At 36.7% G+C, this 15,064-nt stretch overlaps 1 protein-coding gene across 1 annotated transcript in view; it reads left to right on the top strand.

Annotated features, from left to right (window-relative positions):
* Positions 1–3,827: 3,827 nt before the first annotated feature.
* Positions 3,828–15,064, top strand: part of LOC129554722 (doublecortin domain-containing protein 1) — a 94,409-nt gene continuing 83,172 nt past the window's right edge. Inside the window, exons 1-3 of the mRNA XM_055423783.2 lie at positions 3,828–3,937; positions 8,365–8,546; positions 13,804–13,902. Coding sequence (XP_055279758.2) covers positions 3,902–3,937; positions 8,365–8,546; positions 13,804–13,902 — 317 coding nt within the window. The 5' untranslated portion in view covers positions 3,828–3,901. The remainder of the gene's footprint in view (positions 3,938–8,364; positions 8,547–13,803; positions 13,903–15,064) is intronic.

Raw genomic sequence — 15,064 nt, 5'->3', positions numbered from 1 at the left:
TGTTTTTGAACCTTATTTGGTTACCTTGTAGCATGTGTACCTGTGTGTGTGTGTGAGATCAAGTAAATCCTTTCAAAACATGAGATGCTTTGTTTTATATAATGTTTCAATAATAAAAGACAATTGTTTAGGAATACCCTCTTTTATACTGAAGAGAAGAATGGAAAATATTAAATAAAAATAAGTTCTCAGAAAGGCAAGAAAAAGGCTGCCTGCAAACATTGCACGAATCGCTGTCTCCACCTAGTGCTGACTTCCAGGAATTAAGATTCCAGAGTCCTTAATGATGCTGTAAAGTTCTAATTTATGTTATGCACATGTACAGTCATTATAGTGCGACCAGCTACTGTCATTACAGTTAAGGATCTGTCAGCTCTTCATTTATAAGACATAATATTAAGAGGTCTATTGCTTTTACATAAAAGCTCATACTGTGCTGGAACTCTGCAGTAGAATGGCCTTTGCTCCATGTTAATGTTTATTAATAATGTAAACTGAACTTGACCAGCTCTTTTTAAAGGCACTCTAATAGGCTGAAGTTATACAGGCACTTCAATCAAAAGGATGAATCTTTTCATCAACAACCTGTACTTTGTGTGTTAGTCGCTCAGTCATGTCCGACTCATTGCGACCCCAAGGACTGTAGCCCACCAGGCTTCTCTGTCCATGGGATTCTCCAGGCAAGATTACTGGAGTGGATTACTGTTCTCTTCTCCAGAAGATCTTCCTGACCCAGGAATTGAACCCCAGTTTCCTGCATTGCAGGCAAATTCTTTACCACTTGAGCTACAGGGAATAGTAATTGCCCTACATGCATCAGACCAATGGCATCTAAAAACTCAATTGATGCAACAGGTCTTGGATTTTCATAGGCTGTATTTCCCACCCTCTAACACTCAAGAAAGTGTGAAAAGTGAAAGTATTGGTCACTCAGTCGTGTTTGACTCTCTGTGACCCCATAGACTATGGCCCGCTAGACTCCTCTGTCCATGGAATTCTCCAGACAAGAATACTGGAGTGGGTAGTGGGTAGCCATTCCCTTCTCCAGGGGACCTTCCCAATCCAGGGATCAAACCCAGGTCTCCTGCACTGCAGGCGGATTCTTTACCATCTGAGCCACCAGGGAAGCCCTTGGCACTCAAGAGAAGACTAACACTTTTGGCTACTAATGGGAGAAAAGAAAGAGAATATGGTTTCATGGAAGTCAAATGAAGTCAGGTCAAGTCAGAGAAAGTGTTCTGAAAAAGAGGGAGGGATCATGTTGAACACTGCTGTTAGTTCATGTATGCCTTGAGAAATGATCTTGGGTTTTGGCGATGTTAAAATACTGATGGGGCATTTTCACTGGAGTTCAAGAGATGAGAATCTAATTGGAATTGACTTAAGAGAAAAAAGGAGGAGAAGAAGAGATGAGGGACTTCCCTGGTGGCCCCATGATTAAGACTCCACACTTCCAATGCAGGGGGTGTGGGTTCAATCCCTGGTCAGGGATCTAAGATCCCAAGTGCTGTGTGGCACAGACAGGAAATAAAAATAATAATACATTTTTTAAAAAGAGATGAGAATTTTAGGGAAGATGCTGTATAAAAGCACAAAGAAATAAGGCAACAACTGGAAGTGTTTTCTTTTTAAAAAAAAAATGTTTTTTTAAAGTGTTTTTCTTTTTTAAAGATATCAAGCTGTCAGACATTATGGAGATGGAAGGACAATTAATAGTTCAGGGTGGGAACAAAGTCCTAGATGAGAGAAGATAAGGATCTAGACACAAACAGAAGTGTTGATCTTAGATTGGACCATACAGCTGTACTGTAACTGGAGATCAGGTTCTTAGGTGGGAAAGAGGGAGTCTTTCGTGCCACCACCCCCCTTCAGTATCCAGGCCCCCAAAACTCCCAGCAAGCTTAAACAGGAAAGCCAGTTCCTTGAACACAGGTTTGGACACTGAAGATGCTTCTGAGGAGGCTGGGTGAGCTCAGAAAATGTTTAGGCTCAGATGACCTTCACGTGTGCTAGAAAATGATGTGTAATGGGCTGCTCCTTATTGTCCTTCATTAATCAGTGACTTATCATATTAGTAAATGTCCATCATTTCATTCCTAGGCTATTACTTAACTATAGTGATTATTCTCTTGCCATAGTGTTAAATTTTATTGGCTAATATTGAATTAGGAATCTCACATCTTTGATTTTAAGTAAGATTGTTGATTTATTTCTTAAATTACCAGTGACTGAATTTATTATGAAGCCTATCTCTCATTCATGGAATGAGATAGCTAGTTTTCGACATCTTTATGGTTTAGAATGTTTCATATAGTATGAAAATATGTTCCATGCCCTGTGAAGTTATATGAGTAAGAGCATATTTTCTATTTCAGATCTTTGAGGGTTTTAAAAAAATTATTTCATAAGCTTTTCATTTATTAACACATACATACATAATATATCCTAATTGTCTCGGTGCTGAATATTTAGCTTGATTTTTCTATCTGCTATGTATTTTTTAATTTAAATTTACTTGCATGAGATTTTCTATCTTAATTTTTATTTAAAATTTTCTTTAAAATTCTACTCAGTTCAGTTCAGTTGCTCAGTCGTGTATGACTCTTTGTGACGCCCATGGACTGCAACATGCCAGGCTTACTATTCTATTTTCTAATATTTATTTATATTTGAATCTTTGCTACTTTCTGTCATCTCTTTTCCATTGGATACATTTAAAATAAATTATTGAATGAATGCTTTTTTAATTTCTCATCTCTATTTAGCCCTTAATACATCAGCATTTAACATTATAAATTTATCTTTGAATATAATTCTAAATGTATTCTTCAAGTCTTTGTGATTATTGTTTCATTGCTTCTGAACAGGTATTGATTGTGTTATTTTTCCCTCTGCCTGTCTGGGATAATATTAATAGTATTTTGGGACAGAGAATGTGTTTTTAAAATTATCTTGTGGTTGAAATTGTAAAATTTAAACTTTCATTTATATCTAATTTTATTCTGTCATTTGCCACAAAGTATAGCGTGTTCAGTTTTCATTTCAAAACATTATTGAAGTTTGCTTTGTAAGTGTGTGGAAATATTACAAATGTTGCAAGAATTATTGATAAAGACACATTTCCTATTAACAGACTAAAATGTCTGTAAGTTAGTGGTCATGGTTACATTCACTAGTTTTAGCAGTCAGATATTTTATCCTTATTTGTTATTTAAAACAGTTTACCTAGTAGTTCATAATCTGTTGGTGATGTAATGACATCTCTCACACTGATTACATCTATGTTTGTTTCTCTTTGAATGTCTAAAAATTTTGTTTGAATATTTTCTGTTAGTATGTTATTTATGTCATTGTTATCGTAAATTGACTATTATTCTACTTTGCCTTTTGCCTCAAATTTCACTGTTGATTATAACATTGCAAATTTTTCCTGATTTTTAAAAATGTATTCTTTCATTAAAAATTACTTTATTTACATGTCTTGTTGGGGCTTCCCAAGTGGTGCTAGTGGTCAAGAACCTGCCTGCCGGTGCAGGAGATATGGGAGATGCTGTTTCAATCCCTGGGTTGGAAAGGTCCCCTGGAGGAGGAAATGGTAACCTGCTCCAGTATTCTTGCCTAGAAAATTCCACTGACAGAGGAGTCTGGCGGGCTACAGTCCATGGGGCTGCAAAGAGTTGGATGTGACTGAGCACATGTCTCTTATACACAGTAAATGATCAGATTTTTAAAAATTCACACCTAATAAGAAGTACTTGATGATTATTTTATAGTGATATTTAATCTTGCTAAATTCTTTGTCTTTTGTTTTAGGTGGGCCATAAAACATGAAGGGACTAGTAAACCAGGCCAATGGAAACATTCCAGAGTTGAAAATCCTCTCTGGAATAAGCTTACCTACATGTGGCCAGTCCTTCCCAGTGGCCAACTTAATGAGGTACTGTTTAGCATAAGGACATTGTTGTTGAGACTTTTTTTTAAGGTCCAGGATGAGATCAATGTGTGTGAAAACGTCCATGCAGTTTTTGATTTATAGTTGCTAGATGCAAGTGATCAATTGATTCTGTCATTCCATCAATTAAGTAGAAAGAAGTCATCAATTATGGGATGGATATGGAATTTATTTCTTCTTGTAGTCTGTCCAGTTTTGTTTTATATATTTTGAAATTTGGTTCTAGACACACAAATGATCAGAGATATTTTATCATCCCGGTGAATTAAAACTTCTGACATGTAGACCCTCTCTAGCTCTAGTAAACGTTTCAATTATCCAACACTAATAGAAATATCTTTGTTGTTGTTGCTATTTGCCTTGTATACCTTCTTTTTATCCTTTTACTTTTCACACTTGTACATTCTTCTATTTTAGGATGGCTCTCCAGTAATCAGCATACAGTTAAGTTTAAAAAACAATTTTGACAATCTTTATCTCTAAACTAAGGGTTTTAGTATTTTCTATTTATTGTAATGACATATATTTAGATTATTTTGTACCTTTTCTCTGTTTCATTTTTCTCCAACGTGACATCTCAGTCCTTCCAACTGAGATTACTTTCCTTTTGCCTAATATATGCCCTTCTCTTGGTCATTGGTAACAGTTTTTACTTATCTTAGTTTATTTAAAAATTTATTTTTATATTTTCTTTTATGAAGCAAATTTATTTTTCTTTCAAATTATTAATTTTCTTTTCATCTTTATCTAGTGTGCTGAAAGGTCAAGTGTGGGTCAGCCCATGTTGTGAATTCTCAATGAAGATTTTTTTCTTCCACCCAGAGAAAATGTTTGAGATGTTGTGTTTTACTTGCAACCACCTGAGAGTCATTCTCTCTGGTTTGCCTTTTCAATGAAATTTATCCTTTTGTGATTCTTGTTTTATGAGAGGAGTGCTCCTGTTAGACTTCCCAGGGCTGGGCCCTGAAATTTGTTTCCTGTACCCTTTCTCTCAAGGCCATGGAAGCAGAAGTTTGCTGGGTTTGGAAAACTCCCTCATAGTAAAATTCAGTTTTACCACTCAACCTCTCTGGGTCTGTAGTATATCTTGCTTTATTGCTAGGTCAGTGATATGTTCTAAAATATTTTTTTAATGTACTCTTACCTTTTTTAGTTGTTTTGTCACATTTTCTGGTCTCAATCTAGTTTTTTCTTTGCCTTTAAATCAAAATTCCCTATGCTTCCTCAGTGATTGAAACAATGAGTCTCAGAGCTTTAAGGGAAGGACAGATGTAGGCTGAAAGCAAGAAGTCATTGCTTAGGGGCCCAAATATGCCCTTATATTAAGATTGTGGTAAAGCAACATCTGGGCTTCCCTGATGGCTCAGTGGTAAAGAATACGCCTGCCAGTGCAGGAGATTCAAGGGACACAGGTTCGATCCCTGGGTCAGGAAGATCCCCTGGAAGAGGAAATGTCAACTCATCCCAGTATTCTTGCTGGGAAAATCACATTCAGAGAGGAGCCTGATGGGCTACTATCCATGGGTTGCAAAGAGTCGGACACGACTGAGCACACAGCACACAGAAGCAACAGTCTAGAAAGTTGAGGGGTTTTTGTTGTTGTTTTTGTTTTGTTCTGGAGATGAAGGAGGAGTTCTTAAGAATACCAGGGGCTGTGGTTTGGGTAGCCTGAGCCAGGGGCTAGATGAATTATGTGTCTAAGATTCAGGGTACAGCGTTGTGAGAGCCATCATGGAGCCAAGGGTGGAGGGATAGCACAGAGACAAACAAGCTCAGTATAGGCCAAGGAAAAAAATGTGAGTTCTGCTAATTGTAGGCTTTTCTTCAGAGGTTCAGAAAGGGCAGAGGCTAAAACCAAGAGAAGCAGAAACGATAACTTCCTTCTCAACTGGAGGTGGACAAGTGGCAGCAGGTCACCCCAGTAGCCAACGAGGAGAAGAGGCACATGTCTTTAAAAATCAAGGACAAGTAACACATACAGACCGTGAAGGGCTTCCCTAGTAGCTCAGATGGTAAAGCATCTGCTTGCAATGTAGGAGATCTGGGTTCAATCCCTGGGTTGGGAAGATCCCCTGAAGTAGGAAATGGCAGCCCACTCCAATATCCTTGCCTGGAAAATTCCATGGACAGAGGTGCCTGGCAGGCTATGGTCCATGGGGATCGCAAAAAGTCAGACATGTTGAGTGACTAAATTCTCCTCTGTAGACCGTGAACCCCTTTTCCCAATGATACATGGTGTTTTGAACTTTCATCCACACCCAGAGATCACACTGAGGAAGGGGAAAGGAAGGGCATATCCTTGAAAAGAAATAATAGTTTTGATAAGAAGTTTGTATGTTTAATTTGATTAAATATGTATCAAAAAGTACAGTGCTAAAAATCAGGGGGAAGAAAAAGGCTTTTCCCACTTGGCAGAAACAGGGGACACTTCTAATTGGAATACCAAGATTCCCTCCCACCTAAGGGTGACAGGGATGCCTCATAAGGAAGTGTACTTTCTTAGAAAGAGAAAAAGGTAATTATGGTAGACTTCATAGATACTGTGCTTACATTTTTTTTTCAACATAGTATACAAGTAGAGTAATTCAGTTAGTTAATTAATTGACTTAAATGGTGAATGGTAGTTATATTAGGAAACCTAAGTTAACCATGTTCCTTTTAACACTTACGTTTTAAAACAATAACATTTTTACTGTGTGTGTTAAGTTGCTTCAGTCTTGTCTGATCTTTGTGGCCCTGCAGATGGACTGTAGCCTCCCAGGCTCTTCTGTCCATGGGATTCTCCAGGCAAGAATAGTGGAGTGGGTTGCCATGTCCTCCTCCAAGGGATCTTCCTGATGCGGGGATCGAACCTGAGTCTCTTACATCTCCTACACTGGCAGGAGGGTTCCTTACCTCTTTACCATAGTGCCATCAATAGTCTAGAATTTGACAACTAAATGGTCTTGGGAATGAAAATGGATTACCTCACAGTTCTCTAGGCATTTAAACAGAAACAGTAGATTTTGGGTGGAAGAAGTCAGTATAGTCCAACAAAACCCTGACCTTGGCTTGTAAACCGAACAGAAAGGACTAAGGCAACTAAATTAGATAAAATGATACAAGTTGACCATGTATTTCAAAATGACTCAGCCTAAGGGTCCTCTTATTTCTTGAAATGTTTGCAGAAGAGAAAAAAAATATTTACCAAGCAGGGAACATAGTTCTCAGTTAAATAAAATTCTCTTTACTTGACTTGAAGTTTGAATTCATCTAATATGAGGGAACCATATTTTCTCCAGTCCCATTTCAACATAATTGACTTTTTAAGCAAAAAGATGATTTTATTCATTTGTAATTAAGCATAATTAATTTTTTCTTGGAAAGACTACATATAAATAGACCGTAATTAGGAAATGTGACATTCCTCTTGTAGGGTTCCGAACACTTTGATCACTGTAAGTGTATATATTAATTTTATTCAAGATTTAATCTACTGGCATTATTACTTATCTAACCACTGTTTATTATATATTTAGTCAATACAGACAGAGCAAGAAAAGAGACAGACATGATACCTACTTCATGGAGCTTACAGTTTAAGATGTATGGGGCTGTGTGTCAAAAAGAAAAGAACCAAATGTATTCTTCTTTGCCGAATAAATATATTTGGGAAATATTCCATAAAACAGAGTGAGGTGAATGAAACGATAAGGTTTAAATAAATTCAGATGTTTCAGTTGTAGAATTTGGTTACTTTGCATTCATTCATACCTTTATTTATTCATGCATTATTCAAATATCCCTGATGGTTCAGATGATAAATAATCTGCCTGCAATGCAGGACACTTGGGTTTGATCTCTGGGTCAGGAAGATTCCCTGGAGAAGGGAATGGCAACCCACTCCAATATTCTTGCCTGGAGAATCCAATAGACAGAGGAATCTGTCTGGCTACAGTCCAAGAGTCAGACAGGACTGAACAACTCACACTTTCACTTCCAAATATATTCTTCTTTGCCAAATAGATTTAGTTTAAGATATTATTTGGGTTGTGAAACCACTTTTCATATATTCTTCCTTTTTTCATGTTGGCTAGAGATATTTTATACAGAAGCAAAAAAAATAAAAATTCCAAGTTAATTCAGTTCTGTATTTCCAGAATGATGTTTCTCTGAAAGGGAAAAAATCTTTCATGAGGTAACACAACACAAATTGTTCATGCATTTAAAAAATTAACATCTTTCCTCTTCATTAAAATGAAACATTAATTAGAATTATCTGGAACATCTTAGGTGCCCAATGCATGATGATGAATGTTTGATGACTGAATAAAAGATTAAAGGTATAAGCAAGTGTGCTTATTTTTAAAATATATACAGAAGCGACTCTTCCTATTCGCTTATTATCAATTTTCTTGTCATTCTTTCTGAAGGAATTTGATTGGCCAATAGAAGGACTGCTTCTTCCAAACAGTCCTCCCATGAAGAAACCCATCCATAAGGCACCGGAGCAGTATGTCCCTGTGAGACTCAGAGTTTTGCCGAATGGAGACAAGAACAAGGCCAGAGCCCGTATTATGATCAGTCCAGACATCTCACCTGGGCGGAAAATGCAGTAAGAACAACTTGTTCATATTTCTCATCAAGCATACTTTCTAATTTTTACAGATTTTAGTCTTCTTGATTACAGGAGGTTTTTTTGCCCCCCTGGGGAAATTCTCTGTTTGTTCTATGAAAAGGCTTCTGTATTGATATCTGAGTGTCAACTACCAATTGGCACTTGTCATCTACCTCTCAAGGATTAAATCATGAGTGGCTGCAGTCGCTGACTTTCAACACTCTGTGAAAGGAGTTCAGGGTGGAGAGCAGAAATGAGACACTCTGTGCTCTCGGTAAACCTGGCAGAACAGGTCTTCGGATAGATATTTTCAGGAGACCATTTTATGAGCGTAATTCTTTTTCATCTCGTATCTAGAAAAACACTAAAATCATTCATAATGACATCTGCTCCTCATGACTAGCAAAAACCTTCTGCAAAAAAATATGTGCTTGATTACAGGTATCTGAGCTGCATCTCCTGGGCTATCATCCTCATTTTGCCCTAAATAAAACTTAGCTCACAACTCTCGGGTTGTGCTCTTTTTTTTCAAGTTGGCAGAGGTGGAGATAGATACTAAGATTCCTTTCGTTTCTTTTATGTATTTATTTAATTTAGTTTTGGCAGTGTCGGTCTTTGTTGCCGCCAGTGGCCTTTCTTTAGCTGTGGAGAGCAGAGGCAGCTCTCCGTTGAGGTGTGCAGGCTTCTTACTGCGGTGGCTCCTCTGTTGGCAGAGCACAGGTTCGAGGCTTGTGGCCTTCAGCAGTGGCAGCTTTCAGGTTCTAGAGTGCGGGCTCAGTGGTGTGGCACACAGGCTTAGTTGCTGTGTGGCTAGATTCACTTAGTTCCTATATCAGGAACTGAATTTGAGCACTACTGACTCAGGCTGGCCGTGGGAGAATATAATGATTTGCAAATACATAGCTCTGATGAGAAAAGTTTTCTGATCAATATCTATTTTGAATTAGCATTGTTATTTGTATTCATTAATGTATTTTGAAATAACTGAGCTCGTTAATTGCTTCTTAAATATAATTTTGTAATTTCTTATTTAAGTTTGTATTTAGCTATTGTTTACATTATTTATTTTGTTATTACAGACAATTCTTTAGATTTACACCTTTGGAATATTTAATGAACAAGCATAGCTTTACATAATCTATATTCTTGCCTTGGAATAGCATTTTAAAAGTGTATCATTCTAGAAAAGCATCAATTTCCACTTTAATTTAGGTTACAAGGTTGGAATAAAATCTTCCAAATCAGCCAAGGTTTCTCCAACATTAGAGAAAAGTCACCTGCTATATTTTCATAATGTTTTATGACAAAAGAAATCACAGATCAGTGCAAACTCTGATGTAAAGAATGAGTTAAACACATTGTTTCTAATATTATTAGCAGTGATATTACCTCTTGACCTTTCTTTTGATATGTTTAGAATATTTGAAGCTGCTGATAATAGTTTAATATTACTTTCTTCACATTGATTAAAGATACTTCATACATCGCTGAACAATGAGTAACATTCAGATTGGCTGTCCACTGAACTGCCTGTGTAGATGATAAAGTAAAAAATTAATCTTGACTAAAGTAAAGTCAACCCTGAAATTGAAATCTTTGACGCATTCATTTCATAATTAGTTCATTCTACTAAAATGTAAAATGTGAGGGTAATGCTCTTCAAGTATACATGACTTTTTTTAACATGAACAACTAACAAATAATTTCTGTCCTTTGCTATCTTTAACTGTGTCTCAAAAATTATACAGATTTTATCTGACCAATTTATGTTTTTAAATACATGGTTCAATCTGGTGATACAGACATAATTTTAGAGATTTATTACTTTGGACAGCTATTCTAGTTAAGAGTATGTGAAACTCTCTGCTATGTTCATGGAAGAGTGTGTCCTGGTTAATCAAATATTCACTTTGTTCTCTACATGAATTACTGAAGTGGGTTGCCATTTCTTTCTCCACTACATGAATTAATTATTCCTAAATGATTAAAATATGCTGGCATACACTTGACATTAAAAGTCTACTGAATATCATTTAATTTCTCTTCGCTGATTCATAAAATTCTCTTCAGGATCATCAATAGCATTCCTTTAACTTCTCTCCAAGCTATATGTAGGTGCTGGTAACAGAAGATTTAATAAGGAGTGTTTTGGCTAACATTACAGGGTGACTGTGTTGCCCAGCTCCAGAGGTCACTGTTCACATAGTCTCTGTGAATAGTGTCCCAGAGTTGTGCAAGGTGGAAGCCCTGCTGTGGTACTTTTAATATATCCATGCAATATGTCTCTTCTAAAAGAAATAAATGCTAATGATATGTAAGCATACATTACTTGCATTAACCTGAAACTTATTTATAAGAGAGTTGGCCTATTTACTGTCTTCACCAGCAAAATCAGGTTAGAATGATGAAACATAGAACCATTTTAATTGAATTCTGCTCTGAAGTGAAATGAAAGTCGCTCGGTCATGTCTGGCTCTTTGCCACCACATGGACTGTACAGTGGATGGAATTCTTCAGGCCAGAATACTGAAGTGGGTAGCCATTCCTTTTTCCAGGATATCTTCCCAAGCCAGGGATCAAACCCAGGTCTCCCACATTGCAGGCAGATTCTTTACCAGCTGAGCCACCAGGGAAGCACAAATTCTGCTCTGGTAGAATGCTCTTCTTTAGCTGTTTACTAATTCATTTTAGACAGCATTGAGGGAGCTTTTGTTGTTGGTTCCTCCATCTACAAAGGAAGATCATGAAGATACTGAGTTGTCATGATCTTAGTAACAAGATCTCCATTAGTTCTTGATAACAGTGTCAAGTTCATATAAATTAAGAATTGTGATTTCTTATGTCTCAGGTAAACTTCATCTCTTAGAACCTTAAACAAGGAAAATTTTATAATTTAAAATGTAAATATTTTAGTGAATTGTTAAAGGAAAGGCTCAGCATAAGTTATAAACTTTACATATTATATAATTTCAATGTATAGTGATATTATTAGTAAGTTAGGATTCTCTCAAACTCCTTAATACAGCTTTTAAGACCCTTTATGGCCTGTTTCCATATATTTATCTATCTCTTTATCACCACCACCCCCAATTCTCATTCCTAAGTCCTCTCAACTTCCAGCACCTCTCATTTGCCTTATTAATAAAAGTATATTGAGAATGAGCTTGGACTTCATTTCTAGTTGTTGACTCTAAACTTGACATCCCATCCCCACCCATGAGTTACCTGTGGCTTCTCTGAACTCCGTTGCTCTGACTGCTATGGGCTTTTCACCAGGGTTATCTGTACTGTGATTATCTGCTTATGTCTCCATCCATGAGAGAGAGAACAGGGCTGGTGTGTTATTCATCCATATATGTGCTGTCTGCTCTGGTCATGGAACTGTGTGTCTCAGTTAATCATCTGTTAAGCTATTTTATTTACCATATGATTCAGGGCTCACAAATTTAGTGCTTTAATGATTGACTGTACTTGATTGGGCTTTCTTGGTGGCTCAGACAGTAAAGAATCTCCTGAAATGCAGACTTGGGTTCGATCCCTGGGTCAGGAAGATACCCTGGAGAAGGGAATGGCAACCCACTCCATTATTCTTGCCTGGAGAATTCAACTGACAGAAAAGCCTGGTTGGCTACAGTCCTTGTGGTAACAAAGAGTTAGACATGACTGAGTGACTAACATAACATTTTATATTTGATTACATTTCAAATCAATGACTGAATGAATAGCTATATTTAAACACTGTATCTTTCATTTAATATAATATAAAAATTCTAAAACTACAGTATTGTCTTACCTAAAAATTTGAACAATGTGTATTAAAATTCTTTTTCTATGATCATAATTATTAATTTTCAATTGAAAACATTTTACATTTGGATTGATACTGAAACAGTATCTGAGTAACATATGAATAAACAAAAGAATATGAACAGTGTATGACTAAAACATCAAAGGCAAAATTAATGTAATCTCTGCATTTTCTTCAAAGTTGATCAATTCACATCTTGAGTATTCAACATTATTGGAAAAGGATTCAGATATTGAAATTTTATTTTCTTATATAAATTATTCATAGTATAAATGTTAAGTTTAATATTTAATTGTGATAGTATTTGAAACCCTATTTTTAAAGAAAGGCATATTTTTTAGGGTCAGTTCAGTTCAGTTGCTCAGTTCTGTTTGACTCTGCAGCCCCATGGCCTGCAGCACACGAGGCCTCCCTGTCCATCACCAACTCCTGGAGCTTGCTCAAACTCATGTCCATCGAGTCAGTGATGCCATCCAACCATCTCATCCTCTGTCGTCTCCTTCTCCTCCTGCCTTCAATATTTCCCAGTATCAGGGTATTTTCTAAAGAATCAGTTCTTCGCATCAGGTGGCCAAAGTATGGGAGCTTCAGCTTCAGCATCAGTCCTTCCAATGAATATTCAGGATTGATTTCCTTTAGGATTGACTGGTTTGGTCTCCTTGCTGTCCAAGGGACTCTCAAGAGTTTTCTCTAACACCACAGTTCAATAGTATCAGTTATTCAGGGCTCATCTTTCTTTATGGTCTAGCTGTCACGTCCATACCTGACTACTGGAAAGACCATAGCTTTGACTAGACAGACCTTTGTCAGAAAAGTAATGTCTCTGCTTTTTAATATGCTATCTAGGTTGGTCATAGCTTTTCTTCCAAGGAGAAAGCGTCTTTTAGCTTCATAGCTGCAGTCACCATCTGCAGTGATTTTGGAGCTCAAGAAAATAAAGTCTGTCACTGTTTCCATTGTTTCCCCTTCTATTTGCCATGAAGTGATGGGACTGGATGCCATGATCTTAGTTTTTTGAATGTTAAGTTTTTAGCCAGCTTGTTCACTCTCCTCTCTTACTTCATCAAAAGGCTCCTTAGTTCCCCTTCACTTTTTGTGGTAAAGGTGGTGTCATCTGCATATCTGAGGTTACTGATATTTCTCCCAGCAATCTTGATTCCAGCTTGTGCTTCCTCCAGCCCAGCATTTCTCATGATGTACTCTGCATATAAGTTAAATAAGCACAGTGACAGTCTACAGCCTCAATGTACTCCTTTCCCAATTTTGAACCAGTTTGTTTTTCCATGTTCCATGTCTGGTTCTAACTGTTGCTTTTTAACTGTTGGTTTTTTAGGGTAAATTATGATAAATTAAAACTTTATGATTTATTCACATACTATAACAAGCTGAATGATAGTTGGCAATGTATACTGACATATCAGTCTAATCTTGCATTGTTTTTTCCAGATATGTTGACCCTGAAAGGAAAGGGAATGTGAAAAATTTTGTCACTAAATATTCTGAAGCAGAAACAAACCAGACTGGATTTCACCAGCTTTTGGAGAGGTAAATAATAGCCTAAACACAAAGGTATACTCCATTCAAGTGCCTGGATGATTATAACGCAAAATACATATGTACCTACATAAGAAAACAATTGTTACTATAATGATTCTGGGTTTTTTTCTGTGAAGTTTATAAGCTATGTGAGTACATGATAATATTTTTCCCCCAGATTTCTAGGTCTTGTGATTTTCTCCTAGTTTCTGAACTACCAACTCTATAAATGTAAATTTTTCCCATTAAAAATATATTTCACAATTATATAGCACTTTGGTTTGAATTTATTTGTACTGAGGACAGAGTAGTTGTCTATTTAAATCACTTTTTAAGTGTCAGTAATCTATATCATGTTTCTGAAGTACATTGTAATTTTTCTTTTGATCAGTATTTTCTTACCTAAATAAGAATTATTCCCATAGACTTTGATAACTGTTCAAAGGCAGAATATTTGATATAAGCTTTTTGCAAAATATGTCTTCTTCAATATGAGAGGGCAGTTGTACAGAATTTAAGGAAAATTATGCTATCCTTCAGTAATTTAATAATTCACTCTAGACAGTTTTGGGAATCTTTGTTGCTGGTGATTCTTCCATATGCAAAGCCTAAGGAAGATCTAACATAATAAGCATCATAATCCCTATTTAAAAATAATAGGTATAGACCATTTTGTTGAGATCTCAATTTGCAGGCAACATAGAGTACTGGAAAAACCAGTCCTGAGAGAGTGAAGCCGGAGAAAAAACTCTGCTTTTCTAGATTCTCTGTAAATCAAAGCCACATGGTTATCAGTCCTAACTTCTGGTGTCAGAGTCAGAGGATTTCATTTCTAGGACCTTTGCTCCCATGCCAACAGAGAAATCCCGAACCACTCACTGAGCATCTCAATCCCAGTTTCTTCCCTGTTATTCTATGATGATGCCCTCTCAGGAGGCCATATGCTGTAGCAAAAAGACCCAGAGAGTTTTAGGTTTGAATTTCAGCTTTTGAGCTCACTAATTTTGTGACCTTGGCCAAGGAACTTAACTAAGCTCCAGGCTCAGTTTCATCATCCATAAAATGGGCTTCTCAGAAAGGGTGTGAGAATTGAGCAAGAGAGTAGATACGGAGTGCTTGCAGTGCATAGTTCATTTTAACAATATGTTGCTGACTTTTATGTGTCAGATGC

Source organism: Moschus berezovskii, chromosome 14, assembly GCF_049115385.1.
Source record: "Moschus berezovskii isolate FMDL1 chromosome 14, NW_MosBer_1.0, whole genome shotgun sequence".
NCBI lineage: Eukaryota > Metazoa > Chordata > Mammalia > Artiodactyla > Moschidae > Moschus > Moschus berezovskii.
Note: the sequence above shows the minus strand (reverse complement) of the source record. Positions and strands in the feature narration are given on the sequence as shown.